At 31.5% G+C, this 19,454-nt stretch overlaps 2 protein-coding genes across 2 annotated transcripts; both read left to right on the forward strand.

The window, feature by feature from the left end:
• The first annotated feature begins 831 nt into the window (after positions 1-831).
• On the forward strand, positions 832-2,432 carry LOC125419152 (zinc finger protein 10). Its single transcript, XM_048464518.2, has one exon. The coding sequence runs from the start codon at positions 1,204-1,206 to the stop codon at positions 2,182-2,184; it is 981 nt and encodes a 326-aa protein (XP_048320475.1). The 5' UTR covers positions 832-1,203; the 3' UTR covers positions 2,185-2,432.
• Positions 2,433-10,664: 8,232 nt separating this feature from the next.
• LOC107410188 (uncharacterized) lies at positions 10,665-13,613 on the forward strand. Its single transcript, XM_048463475.2, has 3 exons — positions 10,665-11,866; positions 12,035-12,580; positions 13,164-13,613. The coding sequence occupies exons 1-3, from the start codon at positions 10,961-10,963 to the stop codon at positions 13,284-13,286; spliced, it is 1,575 nt and encodes a 524-aa protein (XP_048319432.2). The 5' UTR covers positions 10,665-10,960; the 3' UTR covers positions 13,287-13,613.
• Positions 13,614-19,454: the final 5,841 nt, after the last annotated feature.

The raw sequence follows: 19,454 nt of genomic DNA on the forward strand, positions 1-19,454 counted from the left end.
TGTCCCAAAGGGACAAAGCTAGCTAGATGTAATGAAGAAAAATCAAAGTCAGAAATTTGTGCCAAAAAGGAGGAAAAAAATAAAAAGAAAATTGACTTGATTAGTATCTTTATAACTATTGCCTATAAATATATATGTACTATATGGTAAGTTTTTTTTTTTTTTTTTTTTTTTTTTTCTGTAGTTTAGCTAGCTGGCTGTTGGTCCAATAACGGTCGTCCAGAAGCATAAATTTCCTAGCAATATCATCACGTGCATCCATATACATGTAATATTCAGTGAGAACACACACTTAAATCTTCTCCATGATATTTCTATAGACAAATATAAAAGAGACCACTATATAAATATATGGCTACGATATATCCATTTGAAGAAATGTATATTTATTAAGTTTATTGAACTTATTTTAAGTACAAAATAGAAGTCTGTATGTGCATATTATATATATATATATATATATATATATATATTAATATATAAGATCAGAGCGGATAATAACAGCGAAAAAAACAAAAGGGTAACAATAAATGTAATTAAAAATAGCAATAATGGTAGCATAACGATCATGTGGACATGAGGTTTACATCTAATAAGCACAAAATGATGCATAATTGAAAATATAATTGCCATTTCTTGCTGGAGCTCTCCAAGGGAGATTTCAGTCAGATCGCTCCAATTTGTCTCTAAGCAACTCTACACTAATAGAAGGACCCCACATCAGGGATACCAAATATTTGCTTCCCCCTCTCAAGAAAAAAGATAGATACAAATTAAGAAAATAGAAAAAAAAATTAAAAAAAAATAAATTTAAAGAGTACCCCATTTCAGTACTGACTGAATGTGTTGGAAGCCAACCAGAAAATGGCAAAAAAAGTAGATAATCCAAGACAGCCAAGGTAGAGTACCCACCACTTAACCTTCCAAACAACTTCTTCAAGCTACCTCTCTCTCTCTCTCTCTCTCTCTCTCTCTCTCTCTCTCTCTGAGGACAGGAGCATTCTTTGCCTCAATCCATGTTAACTATCAGTCTCCATGACTACTTAAATATAGACCCATCACTTGTTATTTAATTTCCTCTATTTCCAATTTTCCTATTGTCTCTCCAAGACCCTTGTTTTGGGATACTTGTATATCTCTCCAGAGCCTTGAAGAAAAAGATTAATATTAGAGTATCCCACCAGTGCTATATATAGCTTCAAAATGGAACAAGCAAGATACTGGATGTGGCCGAAGCGAAAGCAGGCCGGTAACTTGATGAGTTCTCAACTTCATCATCAAGTTTCAACCAACCCTTCTTCATATGATGATTCATCATGGGAAGAACAAGCTTTTGCGGAAGATGCAGCTGGTACTCTTGGAGGTTGCATATGGCCTCCAAGATCTTATTCTTGTAGCTTCTGTAGAAGAGAATTCCGTTCGGCTCAAGCTCTAGGAGGTCATATGAATGTCCATAGAAGGGATAGGGCTAGGCTAAAACAGTCTCCAAACCTTCACAGTGAAATCATTAATCCACATCATGATCATGATCATCATCAGAATCATCAAAATTCTGTCCAAAATCCATTATTCACATCTTTGGCTTTGCAATACCCTTCACAAGTTTGTGCCTTGGTTTATAACCCTAACCCTAATTCTGATCCTGCTGGTGGTTTTACAACTATCTCATCACCATCCTCACCTCCTAGTACCGTTCCACTACTCTGTAAACAAGAACAAGCCTTGTTCCCTTGTTATTCTTCTTCTACAAGTCTCGAAAAGCGACATAAGAGATCCGGTATCTCTTCACCTCAATCATGGTCAAACTTGTCCGGCGGCAGCGAAAGATTGTACCATAACACTAATCAAAGAAATAGTGACAAGATTTCGAGAATTGTGGAGTCTGGATGTAGGGCAAAAGGTGATTTTGCGAAAACTGACTTGTCTGTGAGTTTAAATTTATTGGTTTGTCACGGTTGTCCAACTATGTCTTCAGAGCTGGGTAAGAAGGAGGAGGAGGAGGAGGCTGTTAGTTTCAAGAGAAGAAGAACAGAAACTGTTTCATCGCTATCGTCCTTCCTGAAATCGAAATCGGTTGAGAGACTCAATTGCCAGTCAGAGGTACTACTTCATGAACATAGCCCTCAGTCAAGAGAAGACTTAGATCTTGAGCTCCGGCTAGGTGACCGACCTAAGGTAAAATAGGTTTTCCGTAGTAATTTCCAATATGATCGACAGATATCATAACTTGTATTTTTTGTTCGTTTCTGTTGTTTGATTTCCTCTCTCTCTCTCTCTCTCCTTTTTTTTTTTAATTTTTATTTTGATCTTGAAGCGGCAAGACCTCTTTGCTTAATTTGAGTTTGAATCTGCTGCAGGGTGTAACAATAACCCAATTATATATGGGTATCACATATATGTATTAAAAAACATAAAAATTTGATCATGATGATTTTGGAAGATAGAAACATATATAATCACAACTATACATCTAAAACTGATTTCTTAGTTATAATCTGTATGGAAAATTACATTTGTTATATATCCTTGACCGGTTGAGTTGGTTTCATTATATCGAGGTTTTCTCAAAAAATCAGGAAATTTGATGAAATGTTAATATTGATTTTTAAGCCTCACTCCTCAATGAATTTATTCATCGAAAAGAATCTCATCGTCAATTCTAATTGATTGCATATTATAGTATAGGTCTACATGCTTCCCAATGCAAATTACAAAAATAATACAGTGTCTTCTTGCACTCTAGTATATATATAAATATATATAAATATATATATATATATATATGGTCAAGTATTTTCTACTGTTTCAAATTTGAAACTGCAGCTTCATGATATGGAAGAGGTGGACTCTGAACATCTCAGTTATGGAATTTAGGTTAAGTTGGGGGGAATATCTTGGTGTTTGGGGAAGACAGAGAAAGAGAGAAAAAAAGATTTTGGAAGTTTATAGGTAAAGAGAGATTAGGATATAAATGTTGGGGGGTTTAAAAGGTGAAAGAAACTGACCAAAAATAAAAAGTGCATGGAATATCGTGATGAGAGAGCTCTTTTTCCCATTCAGTACCTCACTGACATTCCCGTCAGATATACAACTAAACTAAAACTAAAACTAAAACCCCTCATAAAAAAATAGAAAATTAAACTCTCTGTCAAAAAAATGACATAAAAAGTCAGATACAACCCAACATCGATTCCCTTTTCTCTTGGTATTATTATCATCACACCAATACCAAACAGATCTGCTTAATTAATTTGCAGTTTCAGTATTTTGCTCCTTCAAATAAATCCATTTGCTTGTGTTAACTCTCACTTTTTTGATCTCTTTTTCTTTCTCTTCTTAATGCTTCCAAAACTCCCACCAACTCCAGGGAATCATTCCAATTAAGAATTACCTACATGATTTTTGTCTTAGCATTGTATTTTTTATTCTCTAGGAGAATATTATTACATCATGAGAACTCTATATATATATATATATATTTAAGCGATAAACCCTAGGTGTGCTTATGAACAAAATAAATATCAAGAATTAGTTATATTCCCCTATCATATAAAACCCTAACCCTAGGTTCAGGATACAAGGCGATCATTCTGGGTTTTTATTCTTTTTTTTAAAAAAAAATTTATTGCGATCATTCTGGGTTTTTATTCTTTTTTTAAAAAAATTTATTGCGATCATTCTGGGTTTTTATTCTTTTTAAATTTTTTTTTTATTCTTTTCCTTTTTTATGTATTTTGATTGGAACATCTTTCTCTTGACTTTAATGGGTTTTGTAGCTGAGAAAAGGGGCTAGTATATTAATTCAACAGGGAATTTAAGTCGTATCCAACAAAATTTTATTCCATAAAAAGATTGGATATCCAAAAATGATTAGAGGGTTTTGTGACAATAAATGTGGGTCGGTCATCGTTTTTAACTATGCAATATATATTTTTTTGCATGTGAAAGGGAAAGAAAAACAGATATGGGGGGAGGTCTATAAAAGCATATGGTGTTGATATAGGGAAAGTGAGATTGGTTTGCTTTGGCTTCTACGAAGTGCTACATCTGTGAAAGACGTTTTAAAGGTGATTGGTTGCGTTTTGTCTTGTTTGTGGAGCAGTACTAGTAGTAGTGAGAGTGTGAGCAGGATAGGTGTCTCAGAAAACACGCAGAGAAAAAATATATGCCTCACTGAAGTTTTTTGGAGGCATACAACTGTGACCAGTTTTGCACATGGGTGGGTTATCAGAGAGAGATGTGTTTTTTTTTTTTTTTTTTTTTTGAGAGCTAAGTCAAATACTGAATTGAGTGAGAGAATGGGGATAATTATTATTCCCATTTTTGGCATCTTCATAATTCCAAATCTTTGTTTAAAAGAATGTGAGGAGGGTTTTCGATTTTGAAGAAATAAATTCTTGATGTCATCGGGGTTGGTTATTCGGGAGTAATTGTTTATAGTTTTTGTTTTTCAACAAACAAATTGTATAGTTGTAATGAAGGAAGTTCCACAGTGCTCACGAGAGAAAACTAGATCATTTCACATGTGAGAGTTAAAAATTAACAAAATATGGTCAAAATAAACTATCATATAATATATTAATATTTTTTTTTTGTTTTTATTAGATTCTTTTTTAAATTAAATTTTTATTTACTTATTTTGTTTGGACGGAATTTTTATTTATTTGTTTATTTTTTTGGTTCCAAAGAAAGATTATTAAAGACTATTTAAAGAAAGATTATTAAAGACTATTTATTTATTTGATAGAATCAAAGATTTCAATTTAATTAACACACCCTTTAAAATAATATATATATATATATATATATATATGTGTAAGACGAGGCTACGGTAGGGACGGTTCGTATACGGATTAGCATCAAAATCGATATTTAAAAAAAAAAAAAAAACGACTTTATTGTGTATATGTAATAAAAAAACGTTAATTTTTATATAGTCTACATACAGACCGTTTGTACCATAACTTTATTCTATATATGTATATTATATTTTTTTCCTACAACCATGAATATGATTGTCATGCTCTTTGAAAAAATCTGCGCCCAGTTGAAATAGAGCTTACAAATTAAATCTTGTTTATCCTTCAAGGCCCGGTTAGCCATACAGTTAGATTAGTGCAGGGCATCTCATGCAAGCGGAGTGGCCGTCGCAAGTTCTTTTTTATTTTTTCTTGTCCTTTTTCTTATTTCTTTTAAAAATATATATGGTCACAAATTTGCAATCTTGTACTAAATATTTTAATTTCTAATATTCAATATTCAGAAAATTAAATTGCAAAATTACTCATTAAATATAAATTTTTGTATAAAAAATCCAATATGTGAAGAAACATCAACAAAAAGATTGTTCACGATATATGCACTATATTTGTCATTGTACAGGTGAATTTTTTCAATTTTTTTTCTGAATTTCCTTTAAAAAAAAAAAAGGAAAAAGAAACTAGCTTCTTCTTTTTTTAGATTAAAAACTTCTTTCTTTTAGTTCTTTAAAGAACCACAACGCAGCCCCAAAATAGACTCAACTATTTTTTTATTGGTTTATTTTATTTTTCTTTTATCTATGAGATAGAAGGATAACCATTATGTGTTACTTCATATTACCACCACTTATTTTGCGCTTTGGCTTCTACTACCAAAAGTTTGATACAATTAGAAAGACTTCTTTCATAGGATCCTAAATTTAGCCAAGATGTGACTTTATTCACACAACTCCAACAAAGGAGGACATATTCCATACAACTGCTTAGTCAGCCCATAACTATAGCCATATATAGTCTTATTTCAAACATAGTAATAATAATAATAATAATAATAATAACAACTACAGAGCCCATAACTAACCCTCTATAGTCTTATTCCAAAAGAAAGATAGAGAGAGAGAGAGAGAGAGAGAGAGAGAGAGAGAGAGAGAGAGAGAGAGAGAGAGAAACTAAGTATATAGTCTACTAGCTATCATTGTTATCTATATCACAATCTTGACGTAATGAATTTCGGTGTCAACTCCAAATTCTGAATTACATTAGGTCTGTATAAAAAATTCTCATCCTCCAATTTAATATTATATCCAAAAAATAAATAGTATGAAAAAATGAAAAACCTTAAAAGAATAATTCGAAATAGAGATATGGTACATAATTTATTATAATACTCTGCAATTGGTTACGCATTTTTTGCGATATGTTGTCCTTATTATTTTTGTTAATGAGTAAAAAGCCTCTAAAAATAAATAATAAAAATGATTCCAAAAAAATAAAAAAGAAAAGAAAAACTAATGACTACATATAAATCCCATAGCCTCTTCTAGCCAATATAGAGTTTAAGGTGTGCAGATCACCATAACATGCGAAGAAATAAAAAAATAAAAAATTCACTAATGACTACATAAATCCCATAGCCTTTTCTAGCCAATAAAGAGTGTAAGGTGTGCTGTGCAGATCATCATAATCAATGCATGAAAGAGTTTAATGTGCAAAATACATGTTTAAGATATTATATTAATTTTTTTCCCTGAGCAAACCATATTAACTTCTTATCCAAAATAATAATAATAAAAAGATATCATATTAACTATATAACAAACTTGATAAATTTTCACTCTAAGCAAAAGAAACTAACTTTTTGAAAAGTCTAAAAGTTACACTATACGAATCTCACTCTCTCTCTCTTTCCACCCCCCCGCCCCCCCTCTTTTCCTCTCATTCTAACTTAAAAAACATGAAGAGGAATCATCGGAGCATGGACAAGTTCAACCAAATTAAATGGGGCTCAGATGACCAAAGTGGTTCCAGCCAAGCTAGCTCTTATACTTGGTACATTTTGCAAGCGAGGGTTTTGAAATGCTCAAGCACTTAGTGGTCATATGAATACCCATAGGAGAGACAGAGGTAGGATCAGACAATTCTCCGAAGAAAGATGGTTTCCTTCGGAGACAACTAAGACAACGAATCCGGTTGATCATGACCTAACATTATTGCTTTAGATGATAAAAAAGCTTCTTTGCAAGTAGAATTTTCGAGCGAACAACAAAGTGGTATGTCTTATAAGAATCCGTTTTCGCTTAATAAGAGAGAAGATGTGCAAGCAAATTCATAGAGGCAAAGTTGGAGGTGAAAAGAAATAAAATATTCAACAGCTTCCTCTGTTTGTTGAGGAACCTTCGGCCAATGACAACATAAAGGTGAGTTCCGGAAGCCAAAGTGAAAAGAAGATCAGGACTGAGAAATTAGATATGTGAGCTTTGGCTTGGGGCGCCGGACCCTGATCATGACAAATCGATGACGAAATTGTTGAGTACTACAGAATCCTTTCGAAGTTCGCTGTGTAATTATACTGAATTGCTTTTTGGGATACTTGAAGAGAGGTTGCCTTTTCTCACCCACTTCTCCTCCATTTTTCTTCCTTTTTTTTTTTTTCCTCTCTCTCTCTCTCTCTCTCTCTCTCTCTCTCTTTAGTGTATAATTTGTCCTACTGAAACAGCTGCAATATTGATATCTAATATTTGCTTTTTCTTCTTCTTCTTCTTTATTTTTATTTTTATTTTTATTTTTATTTATTTATTTTTTTGCGTTCTTTTTCCCCTTAGGATGCTTATGCCAAGGCAGGGAATTATATATGCATCAGAAATGTTCCTTGTTATTGAATTATTAAGAAAAGAGCATTTGTCACATTAAATAATCAGATCCTTCAAAATGTAAGAAATTCCATTTTCATTAGTCGAAAAATTAAAAGCACATGTCGACATTAACCAGCTTAACAAGGAAACATAATCAGTTTATTGCGAATGATTGCAAAATGTACGAGGAGTGAATCGAATGCTCTTCCCCTGTTCATCTATCGTATCAGAAAATTTTATTTTTATTTTTTTGGCAAATAGAGGTTATTGGTTTTATTTTTTATTTTTTATTTCTTGACAATGGGAGTGGGGGATTTGAAAGTGTATTGTTGCCTGTGGAAACAGTGGCTTTTATGAATGAGTGGCCCTGCATGAACTTTTTTTTTTTTTTTTTTAAAGAGATTAAAACTATCTTATTTTAAATTTAAGTGTTTTTTTTTGGGGTAAATTTATTTTATTTTATTTTTTTGGGGTAAATTTATTTTAAGTACAAGGTGATATATCCATAATAATGAATTTGGATCTTATGTCTTATTTTTCCTGTCTCCTCATCATTTATCATTTAAAAACATTGTATAAGAATGCGTACACTTGGTTTATCATTTAAAAACATTAAATAAAAAATAAAATAAACCAAATTAAAAAAATAATAATTCCTTTTTGAAATGGAATTTTACTCGACAGGATTAAACACAAAGGAGGCAGATCATCTTTATCCATAATATGGGTTATTTGTTCCTCGTTATGTTTGAAGATTGGGTCTAATCCAGTTAAAAAGAGTGAACATTGGGCTAAATCCAGTTGGTGTCATTGGTCCAATATTATACGAGTACATTCGGCCCAAGCATTTTTTTCTTTTTTTTTTCTTTTTTTTGACAATTTCATCACATCGGAGAGTACCCCGGTCATATTCCTCTCCCAAAATTAAGGTAACTAATAATAGTCATTTTTTCTTTGGACAGTAACTAATGACATTGTTAATTTCAGCAGTGATACAAGACTTCTTCTTTTCTTCTTCTTCTTATTACTATTATTCTTATTGTCATTATTATTTTGAGAAAAGACTTATTAGTATTATTGAATTCTTTTTTTCTTTTTTTTTTAAAAAAGAAAAGAAAAATTACAATATAGCCGACCTTTCACCTAAATTTCAACTTATTATAATTTTTTCTTTTGAACAAAAAGGAATATTATATGTATATATACAGTATGGGAATATATATCAATTACTTGTAATAAAAGATGACGCGTCAGCAAAGCCACGGAGGCCCATCCTCAAGCCATGCACAGGAATTATAGAAAGACTTAAAGCGAAAGGTGCAAGAGCATTGGCCACTACCTACACTATGACATAATGTGAAATTGCCTTCTATCAATAAGTTATTGTTAGATTTTCATGATACTGACGGACTAGGATTCAAATTTATTACTTACAAAAATAAAATATCTATGTTTAGATAAGAACTTTCTCTAACCAAAGTGATAAAAAAAAATAATAATAATAGAAATGAAAAAAGAAAGAATTATTTATTTGTGATATGGATCTTTCAACTTTTATCTATTTTGGTCCAAACAAGTTAGAGTTTGAACATATATTATTTAGATTAATTACCAGTCGGTCATTTCTGAAAACATTTATACATATATTTTGAGTTTTTTAATATAAACAAGTGAATTAAGTTAGTAAATATTCAAGTGTGAACTAGCTAAGAATTGATGTTATATAGGAATATTACATTTAGGAAATTATAATAAAATTTTTCAAGCTTTTTATGACTTCATATTTAATTAGACAAATTATTATTATTATGTTACAATATATATGCTTAGAAAAATCAAGAGAACAATACTTTAAAGAGAAAGAGAGAAAGAGAGAGAGAGAGACACACACACACACACAAATTAGAAAATATTATACAAGTCCTATACATTTCCTCTTGGACAGATTCTAAAAGTAAGTACATAATTTGAAATTCAAATTGAAAATACATATTCAGGTGTGGTTTCGATAATCCCCTTAATTTAAAATATATTGTAATTACAAAAATTGTAAATTAAAAAGAAAAAAATTTGGGGTAATATGATCAGTCTATTTGTCCATCAACATTTATTAGGTTTTTTTTTTTTTTTTTTTTTGGTCTTTCTTTTTTTATAATCCTTTTTTTTTTTTTGAGAAAAATCAAAAATATACTAACAAATAAATAAATATATGCAATGTTGGAGTGGCATCCTGTATTCGGTCAAGATTCGAATTTATCCTCACAACTTTTTTTAAAACAACAGTAACTTATTTGTTTGTATCTGGTTTTAGTTTGATGTGGATGTGTGCAACGTGTTTTTTTTTTATTTGTTTATTTTCACTTTTTTGGCAATATGCGTGCGACGTGGTTGGGAAATATATATTCTTACCCACCACACCAAATAAATCCTCCCTCCGCATGTTATTAAAAAATACATATATCATAATTATTTATGTATTCAAATATTAGTTAAACTACCAATCAAAAATAAAAGAAAAATATATTAGTTAAAAAATATATACCAGATTAACTTTTAAATTACATATTAAAAAAAAAAACTTTTAAATTACAGCAAGCTATCGAAAGATAGAATGTTGAGATAAATAATAATATTAAAAAAAATTATTTTCGGTCTTTTTCTTCCACGTCTCATATGTTAGACTTATTAATTAACCGTACCCTACAGGTAATAGTTTATAGGAGTCCTTCATGGAAATTGAAGGCAATTTAATTACATGCCAGAATTGGACTTTAAGGCCTACTTAGAATTTGGAACTTGGTCCAATTTTCTTTGTCAGTATTTTAGAATTTTTTTTTTTTGGGTTAGTTTCAGGTAATTTTTTTTTAATTTTTTGACTTAGTTACTTGACCTTGCCAAAAATTGTAATAAATCAATTGACCTGTTAAACCCCTAAGAAAAAATTTGTACGGTTACTCCAATCGTTAAAAAATAAAAAATAAAAAATCGGCTGCGAGATTTTTTTTTTTTTTTTAATGATATAAAAGAAAGTATAAATTGAAAGAGCGATGTGCATAGAACATATTATCACAACTTCAAAAAGAAGTTCAATTTTTAAAAGGAAACGTTCAGGCAACAAATTAGTAGGTTCATCTAATCTGCTTTCATATACCAACTCCATTTCTCATTCACCAGATATCTTATCAGTATTCTCTCTCAGCTTACAATTTCCTGATCACTTTCCCCCAAAAAAAAAAAAAAAAAAAATTTCCGAGAAAGTTTAACGATTAATCGCTAAACGCATAGAATTTTCTAGCTGATCAACAAAAAAAAACAAAAAAAAAAGAAGAAGAAGAAAAAAACACAGAAATGTCATCTGGAAGAGAAGCCAATAATATTCACGACCCAATCAAGTTCTGGAAATATTTAGTACTTCCAACCATTAAAGCTACAGATATCCTCTCTCTTCTCATCAAAGCAACCATTGCTATTTGCACCGCGGCTTCAATATCTCTCATCTTCTTCTTCGCTTTCTCAAACCAGTCTCTATGTTTCCCACAATACGACACCGTTCTTAGAAACTTCAATCACCGTAAAATCACCACCACCACCACCACCACCACCACCAACATCACCACCTTCCAAACCACCACCAACCAATTCAATTCAGAAAGGACCAACATATCCCATATTTTGTTCGGCATCGGTGGCTCGGCCAAGACATGGAATCAACGCCGGCACTACTGCGAGCTATGGTGGAGACCAGACGTAAACCGTGGCTTCGTTTGGCTCGACGAAAGGCCGCCGGAGAACGAAACATGGCCGGATACATCGCCGCCGTACATAGCCTCCGAGGAAACTTCAAGTTTTAAGTACTCGTGCTGGTACGGATCGCGGTCGGCCATTAGAATAGCGAGGATTGTGAAGGAGAGTTTTGAGCTAGGATTAGAGAATGTGAGGTGGTTCGTGATGGGAGATGATGATACGGTGTTTTTCACTGACAACTTAGTTACGGTGTTAGCCAAGTACGATCACAATCAGATGTACTACATTGGTGGGAATTCGGAGAGTGTGGAACAAGATGTGAGGCACTCCTACACCATGGCCTACGGTGGCGGTGGATTTGCCATTAGCTACCCTTTAGCCGCTGAGCTTGTTAGAGTTTTGGATGGCTGTATTAATAGATATCATAGTTTCTACGGTTCTGATCAAAAGGTTCAAGGTTGTTTGAGTGAGATTGGCGTACCCATTTCCAAAGAGCTTGGTTTCCACCAGGTATGAAATTATTATTTTTTACCATCATTATTTTCATCCCAAAATATGATTTATATTCAATTGGGAAAGAACATTATTAATTTCCTATGTTCCAATAAAATTTAGCAACCCAATTAAGCAAACATAAAGAAAAATTAATTTTGATGAACTTTTAATTAAAATATGCAGATGGATATTCGTGGAGATCCATATGGTTTACTAGCAGCGCACCCATTGGCTCCCTTGGTGTCGCTCCACCACCTAGACTACGTCAAACCTCTGTTTCCGAACCTGACCCGGAAAGACTCGCTCAGGAAACTATATGGTGCTTATGAAACGGATACGGGTCGGGCCTTGCAGCATAGTTTCTGTTACGACTTACTGCGTAATTGGTCCATCTCGGTGTCATGGGGTTACACGGTGCAGCTGTATCCATCGTTAATGACTGCTAAGCAGCTCGAAACGGCATTGCTGACATTTCGGTCTTGGAGAACTTGGAGCAAGGAGCCGTTCACGTTCAATACCCGATCCTTGAGTTCAAACCCGTGTGAGAGACCCATTATGTATTTCTTGGATCGGGTTGAGAAGGATGATACGGGTCGGACTTTGACTACGTATAAAAGGCACAAGGATGAGTCCATAAAGGATTGCGATCGGGTTGACTATGCTGCTGCTTTGGCCATTCGGTCTTTCAACGTCTCAGCTACCCATTACGACCGTGAATTGTGGAATAAGGTGAGGAATTAAATTAGAAATGTTGCATTTTTTTTTTAGGTAATTAATTATATTTACAATATAAAAAAATTAAAAACTAAAATTAATCAATTTTGAATATCAAATGATTTGATAGGATTGAGTTGTTAAAAAATTTGAATTTTACATGGATTGCATAGATTAGTAAAACCCAATGCAATCAAAAGATAATATGGTTAAATTGATTAACTAATTAATTAATATCTAAAATTTAAAATGAGTTTAATTTGTGGGAAGGATTCTGGTGGGCCATTTTGAATTGAATAAGATTTTGCTAATTTCAAAAAGTGGTTGGTTTCTTTTCAGTTTAAAATTTTGAAACTTCCACATATGGTGGTTTATGGTTAAACTAACATGGATTTAATGCATTTGAAAAAACGGAAAGCAAATTTGAATTGGTGGAACATTTTTCAGTGCTATAGTTTATGCGCGATTTATGCCAGGGTGCGAGACTGGCGAAAAAGATGAGCTTGAATTTATTTTGTTTGGTTGCTTGAATAACATTGAATGCTGTCTCGGTCAAGTGGATTAGTGCCTAACACGCTCTTTTGGATGATCTGAGCAGGCACCACGTAGACAATGCTGTGAGGTAATGAACGGTTCAGATGTGGTTGACGGCGTCATACAGCTGCAAATTAGAGGTTGTACTAGCTTTGAGAGCGTGACACCCCCGTTGAATATTTGGTGAAACATTGGACATGTTATGTATAGCGTGGCATGCTTTGATTGAACTGTACGGTCGAAAATTGAAGGGTGCAACCGGAGAGAATGTGAGAGGAACCTCTCCTGGTAGATAACATAATCAAATATGTTTTTCATCGGAAAAAAAACATAATCAAATATGTTGCCAGCTCCTTAACCCCCAAAAAAAAAAAAAAATGACGTAGCTTTTTTTTTTTTTTTTTTTTTGGCTCTCTATTTTGTAATTAGAAAAAAAAGTAGTAATTTTCAACGCTTTGTTGGAGAACGTAGTAATCTCATCATTTGTCTGAAAGAATGGATACAATTTTCAATTTTTTTATATCTGCATTTTATTAAAATCACAACTTCCTGATCACATAATCAAGATTATATATAATATATATTACGAAGTCCTTTTTTTTTTGGTTTTTGGTAAAGATTTATTTGTAATGTGGAGTTTAATGTATTTTTTAAGGACTGATAAAGATGGTGTTCAATGATAAAACTATTTGGTTGGTCCAATAAGGTGCATCTTACTTCTTAAAACAAGATCCAATCATTATAGTTAATAGATTCTTTATATTTGGATTCAACCTGATTCTATATACATATATACATTTTTTATATGGTAAAGACTTTACAGATACTTACGAAAAAGGAAATGTCATGTTGGTTGCTTTATAGGGAAAAAAAAAAAATTTTTTTTTCAATAACTTCAAAAAAGTTGAATAAAATGTTAATAAGAATTACTAGTGGATCCCATCAATATTATATTTTGCTCTCTTCTAATGTAGGTTTTTAAAAGTATTTAAGTGATATGTTATTATTTAAATTATGTAAATTGACACATATATAGGAATCTCTCATATAATTCCTTCGCAATGTTCTTACCACTGGAGTTATTTTATTACTAAGTTTTTTTTTTGTTTTTTTTTATTTTATTTTTTTATTTTTTATTTTATTTTTTTATTTTTTTAGACATTTTAAATTTAGAGATTAGAAGATTAATATCAAACAATGTAGATTGACATACGATCTCTCTTTTAAGTCGTTGACAAGATCCTTAACAATGGATTTTATTTTTATTTTTTTTAAGACAGTCTGAACTAAAAAAAAAAAAGTGCACACCTTCATTAAGTATTCAAAAACTAACTAATGAGTCATTAAAAATACTTTTGTACTATAAGGGTCGTATGTGCTCTCTGTGTTTTATCTTTTTTCTTTCTTTTTTTTTTAACCACAAATTAATATCCAATTTTCTTGGTTATGACTTATGATAATGTCAAATAATAAAAGAAATTGGTTACTTGTTTAAGTAGGCGGTGTATATAAAACAAAATTTACTTGGATTTCAAAAATTTTTTAAATTAAGATTTTAAAAAAAATAAAAAAAATAATAACTATTTCCTTTATCTTCTTCTCAATTTTATTGAACTAGTAAAAAAAAATTTAATGATGGGATTACTTATTATTAGATACAATACAGTAATTATAAAAAATTTTGGTGGCTAATATTTTTAACTATAGAATTTGACATTTTTTTGTGGCTAAAAATCAAGTTGTTTGAATAACACAATGGCAAATTTAGTATACTAAGTAATTATTTCTAATAGAATAAGGATATTCATTCAGAAATTAAAAAAGGAAAAATAAATATTTATTCTTTATTGATATGATTGGTTATTATTGTAACATTTCGTCTCTAAAAATGTTTGAAAATTTGATTTTTTAACCAAGTTTGATCAATTGGACCATTCGTGGATCCTAGGTTTAACTTTTGCATAATTAAATTTTAGGTTTTACCGATATATTATTGCATAGAGCACATTGATACTAGTTTATAAATTAGCGACATACTTATTTTTTAGTTACAATTAAAAAATTATTATTTTGAAAAGTTTCGAGTACTAGCATTATGTTCTAATCAATCCCAAATTTTTATTTGTTACTGATTCAAAGCCCTATATATATGTAAGAAACTGTTCCTTTATTAAATAATTGCAAAAATGCCCAAAAAGTTTCAAAAACACTTTCAGACATGAGAAAGACCCCAACTAAGTCGACTTAAACCCATTTAAGCACCAATAGGGTCAAGTCAATTTTGATAATTTTTTGACCAACATTGACCCACACAAGCTGGTTAGAAGTGAAACCCATACTCTAACAATCACAACCTTTGAATCTCATACTGAATCGTCATCAGAATCCAATTGTTCGCAAAGGTTTTGACATTTTTTGACCATTCTAGGCTAACCCATGCCTCTCTCCTTTCTAATTTGGACATTTTAATCTTGAATCTGGCCTTCGTTTGTCAAAATTCTTCACAATTTAATAGATCCATCTATATTAAATTTGGCTAAATTTTCCAATATATTTTCCAACCACCAACCATATTTTTGGACCAAAGTGAGCTTAGATTTCTGTCACCCATTTCATAAGCTTTCTATTGATATAAAGTTTGACTCTTGACATCTTCAGATAATTTTTTCATTTTTAGATCAATTAGTTAAATATCAAGTAAAATTGGATTATGTTTGGACAGCTAAAGACCAAATTAAATTTGATTTTGTATAATTAGATGTTAGTAGGACCTACTTAAAGGTTCAATTTTATTAAATTGGCTTTCAAATAAAAAACTCAAATTTTGGGTAGTGGATTCTACGTATTCATAGTATAATTAGACCATTTGATATCTAATTTATGTGATTTTATAGGTGTACAAATATTTTAAAACATTTGGAACACACCAATATCTTTAGTTTAATTTTTAGAATCTAAAAGGTATTTTATTATATTATAGGCATTTGTACTGTGCTACAAGATGATCTTGCGGAGGAGCAGGAGTAAATATCAGCTATATCTATGAGTGATTTATATTTTAAAATGTTTTAGATATATTAGTACAATATATAAATGGCTTGAATTATATATATATATATACATATATATATATATATATATATATATATATATATATATATATATATATATATATATATATATATATATATATATATATATATATATATATATATATATATATATATATATATATATATACGGGGTTTGATTTAAATGTTTATTTATGCATATATGAATATCTACTATTACATATATGTTATTATTTTATATGATTTTTGACAAGATTTTTTAAGCGATTTCAAATTCTAATGAGTTTATAGTGATGTTGTGAATCTTGGTATTTAACATATCTTGATATTTGAATTGATTTTTTTTTTTTTATCCTTTTGGAAAATATTTGATTTTGAGAAAGTGATGTGGAAAATTATTTATGTTTTAAGCATGTTTTCATGATTTGTATTTAAAGTGTTTAAAATAGTTATAGTGGTATATCTTTTACTGTTGGTATTTATATTTTAACTTGAAATGGTAATTTGGAATTTTAGAATATTTAGATAAATTGTTTGACTTGAATATTAATTTATGCTTTATGATACAATATTGTCTGGAAAAGTAAAAATGTATGATCTTGAAAAAATTGATTAATGAATACTACATTGTTGTTTTTAATTGATATACCATATGGTACTAGTGGCTTAGTTATGTTATTATGTTAGTAGCAAGCTGGGTTCCCATGATGCCTTTAGGATGTTAAGAATCATGAAATGCATTATTTTTATGGTTTTGTTATTGTTACAATACCTTTGAGAGGTTAAGAGTCGTGAGATGGGTTTTATTATAGTTTATTTATTGTTACCATGCCTTTAATGTAACACCCCATCCCAAAGTACGTTGGAATTTTTGCACGTTGATCGAGATTGACCGTTGACCGATAGGGTTAAAATTTTTACTTTTTATTCTAGATGGAATTTTGTGTTGACCAAGGCATCATTTCAAAGTACGTATCGTCTTGAGTTCGTAGACTAGTAGCACGTCGAAATCGGAGCTACCGTTTGGAAGTTATGTGCAAGGCAAGTTGCAGTCCAAGTTGTCCAATGGTGCTAAGTTTGACTATTTATTTATGTGGAATTTTGATTTGAATCTTGTATGGTTGTAAAGTACTCATCGATGAGAGTCTATAGACTAGTGGCATGCCTAATTTGGACAACCGGTTGAAAAGTTATAGACTCGCAAAGTTATTCAGATACAGTATTATTTTATACTTTTTTTTTTAATTAAATGGTGTTATTGTGAAAACATGCACCACGTGTCAAGCCCTCAGCCTGTCCCATGAGTGCACAGTGGCATCCACGGGATGGCCTCTTATTGGCTCAAACCCATGTGTGAGTCGTGTGACTGGAGAGAGAAAGAGAGAGAGGGGAGGAGAGAGAGGAGAGACCACCACCGGCCATCGTCGATTTGCCATTTTCCGGCCACCCTTTTCATACATGTGCCACCCCACCTTGAAGTCCATTTGAAAACCGGCTGGCCAGCCAAATCTCGCAGCCATCGGACCACCGATGTGCCCGGATCTGAGGTTTTTCCGACGTCGGCGCTGATTACTTCAAACCCAGATTTCTCACCGATCCGACCTCCGTTTGCCACACTGCAGGTCCCATCTGTTTGCCCATCCTCCAATCTACATCTCCTCCAAAAATCACAATCAGTGGCCATCGGATGCGCTGCCGGCAGTGACGGGTTCGTTGGGAAATCGACTTTCCAGCAAGTTCTAGTTGCACCGCCCATGCTTTTCCACTAGTTTCGACCCCTTAAACCCAGATCTGAGGTCGGTTTCCTCTAAATCGTGGCGGTTTGTGAGATCCGAGGATCCAAAACCCGACACCTTTCCGATGAGATTTCGACCACCTCGGGTCCGATCTCTGGAAAGTGAGACCAGATTCGTAATCCTCGTTTCACAAGCTTCGATTCGGTATATCACTCGTAAATTTTGGTTGTCGTTTGTGTTCACTTCCCGGATACCCATTTGGGAGTTACCCAATGAAAATATTAAAATAATTAGTTTTGTGTATTGTGGATATTTTAGGTGCACGTGTGGGTAGTGAAGTTGATCCTGTAAAGGATCTCGATTGATACACTTGCTTAAGGTGAGTGACCCATCTTTAAAACTATTTTGGGGTGATTAATTATATTTATTTTGTGTTAATTTAATATTTAAAAAATATGCTCATGTGGTGGAATTTATTTATAACTGTGGTAAATTGTATTATCAATTTCGGTAATTTCTATATATATATATATATATATATATTTGCCTATTGATGCTAAATGAAATTTTAGATTATTAAGAAATTCTTTATTATTATTATTGTGATTTAACTGAATTTATTACGCATGAGCAATGTGTTTTCATTTAATTAATTGTATTTGGATTTTTATATTATTTTTGGGCATGATTCGATTTTTAATATTTCAAGAAAAATATTAGTTTAAGTTTGGTGCTTTCAAATTATATAATTATGCCTTAAAATATTATTTGATTGATTTTATGATTTGGGAAAAGTTATTTGTATATTATTATTGATGGATCTATGCTTGAGATATTAAAGAAAAATGTGGGAATATGAATTTAAAAGGTGATATAATTCTCAAGTTGAGTTTTGAAAAAATTGTTATTTTTAAAATAATATGATTATTTGTTTTAGATGCACTCATATAGTACTGGTGTTCTGTACTCTGTATGTGGATGAGCGCGCAAGTTATAATGTCTCCCATGAGTTGCCATCGGATCAAGGGCAGGCAAGTTTGATATTGGCCATAAGCCGCCCCCTTCCATGGCCGGGATGACGGTTTAAGCAGCGGTACTGTCGGGACGCCGAAGTGACCGTACGCAAGTTTCTCTCTTTAACCTCCCGCCGGACGGTGCTCGGGACGCTGAGTATCGTAGGGCATTATTGGTATATAGTGTGGTGCGTCAAGTATTATTTTTCACATATAAATTTCAAATCCTAAAGTTTTAAAACCGTATTTAAATTAAATGTATTTAATTTGTTTATTTATCTATTTCCAATTAGTATTTTCTAAAATGTATTTATTCGTATTTTTTGTTACTTATTTTAAATTAATGTTTTTAAAATGCATCTTGCTATAAAAATATTATATAGATTGGTTGAATATTTCAAAATGAATATTATAATATTTTACTACTTATTTTACATGATTATTTGTAATTATTTAAATTATATTTTTGACACTGTTTATTTTGATTTATTAAATCAACTTTTAGGAATTATATATTTAATTTCACTTTTATGTT

Source organism: Ziziphus jujuba, chromosome 6 (assembly GCF_031755915.1).
Source record: "Ziziphus jujuba cultivar Dongzao chromosome 6, ASM3175591v1".
NCBI lineage: Eukaryota > Viridiplantae > Streptophyta > Magnoliopsida > Rosales > Rhamnaceae > Ziziphus > Ziziphus jujuba.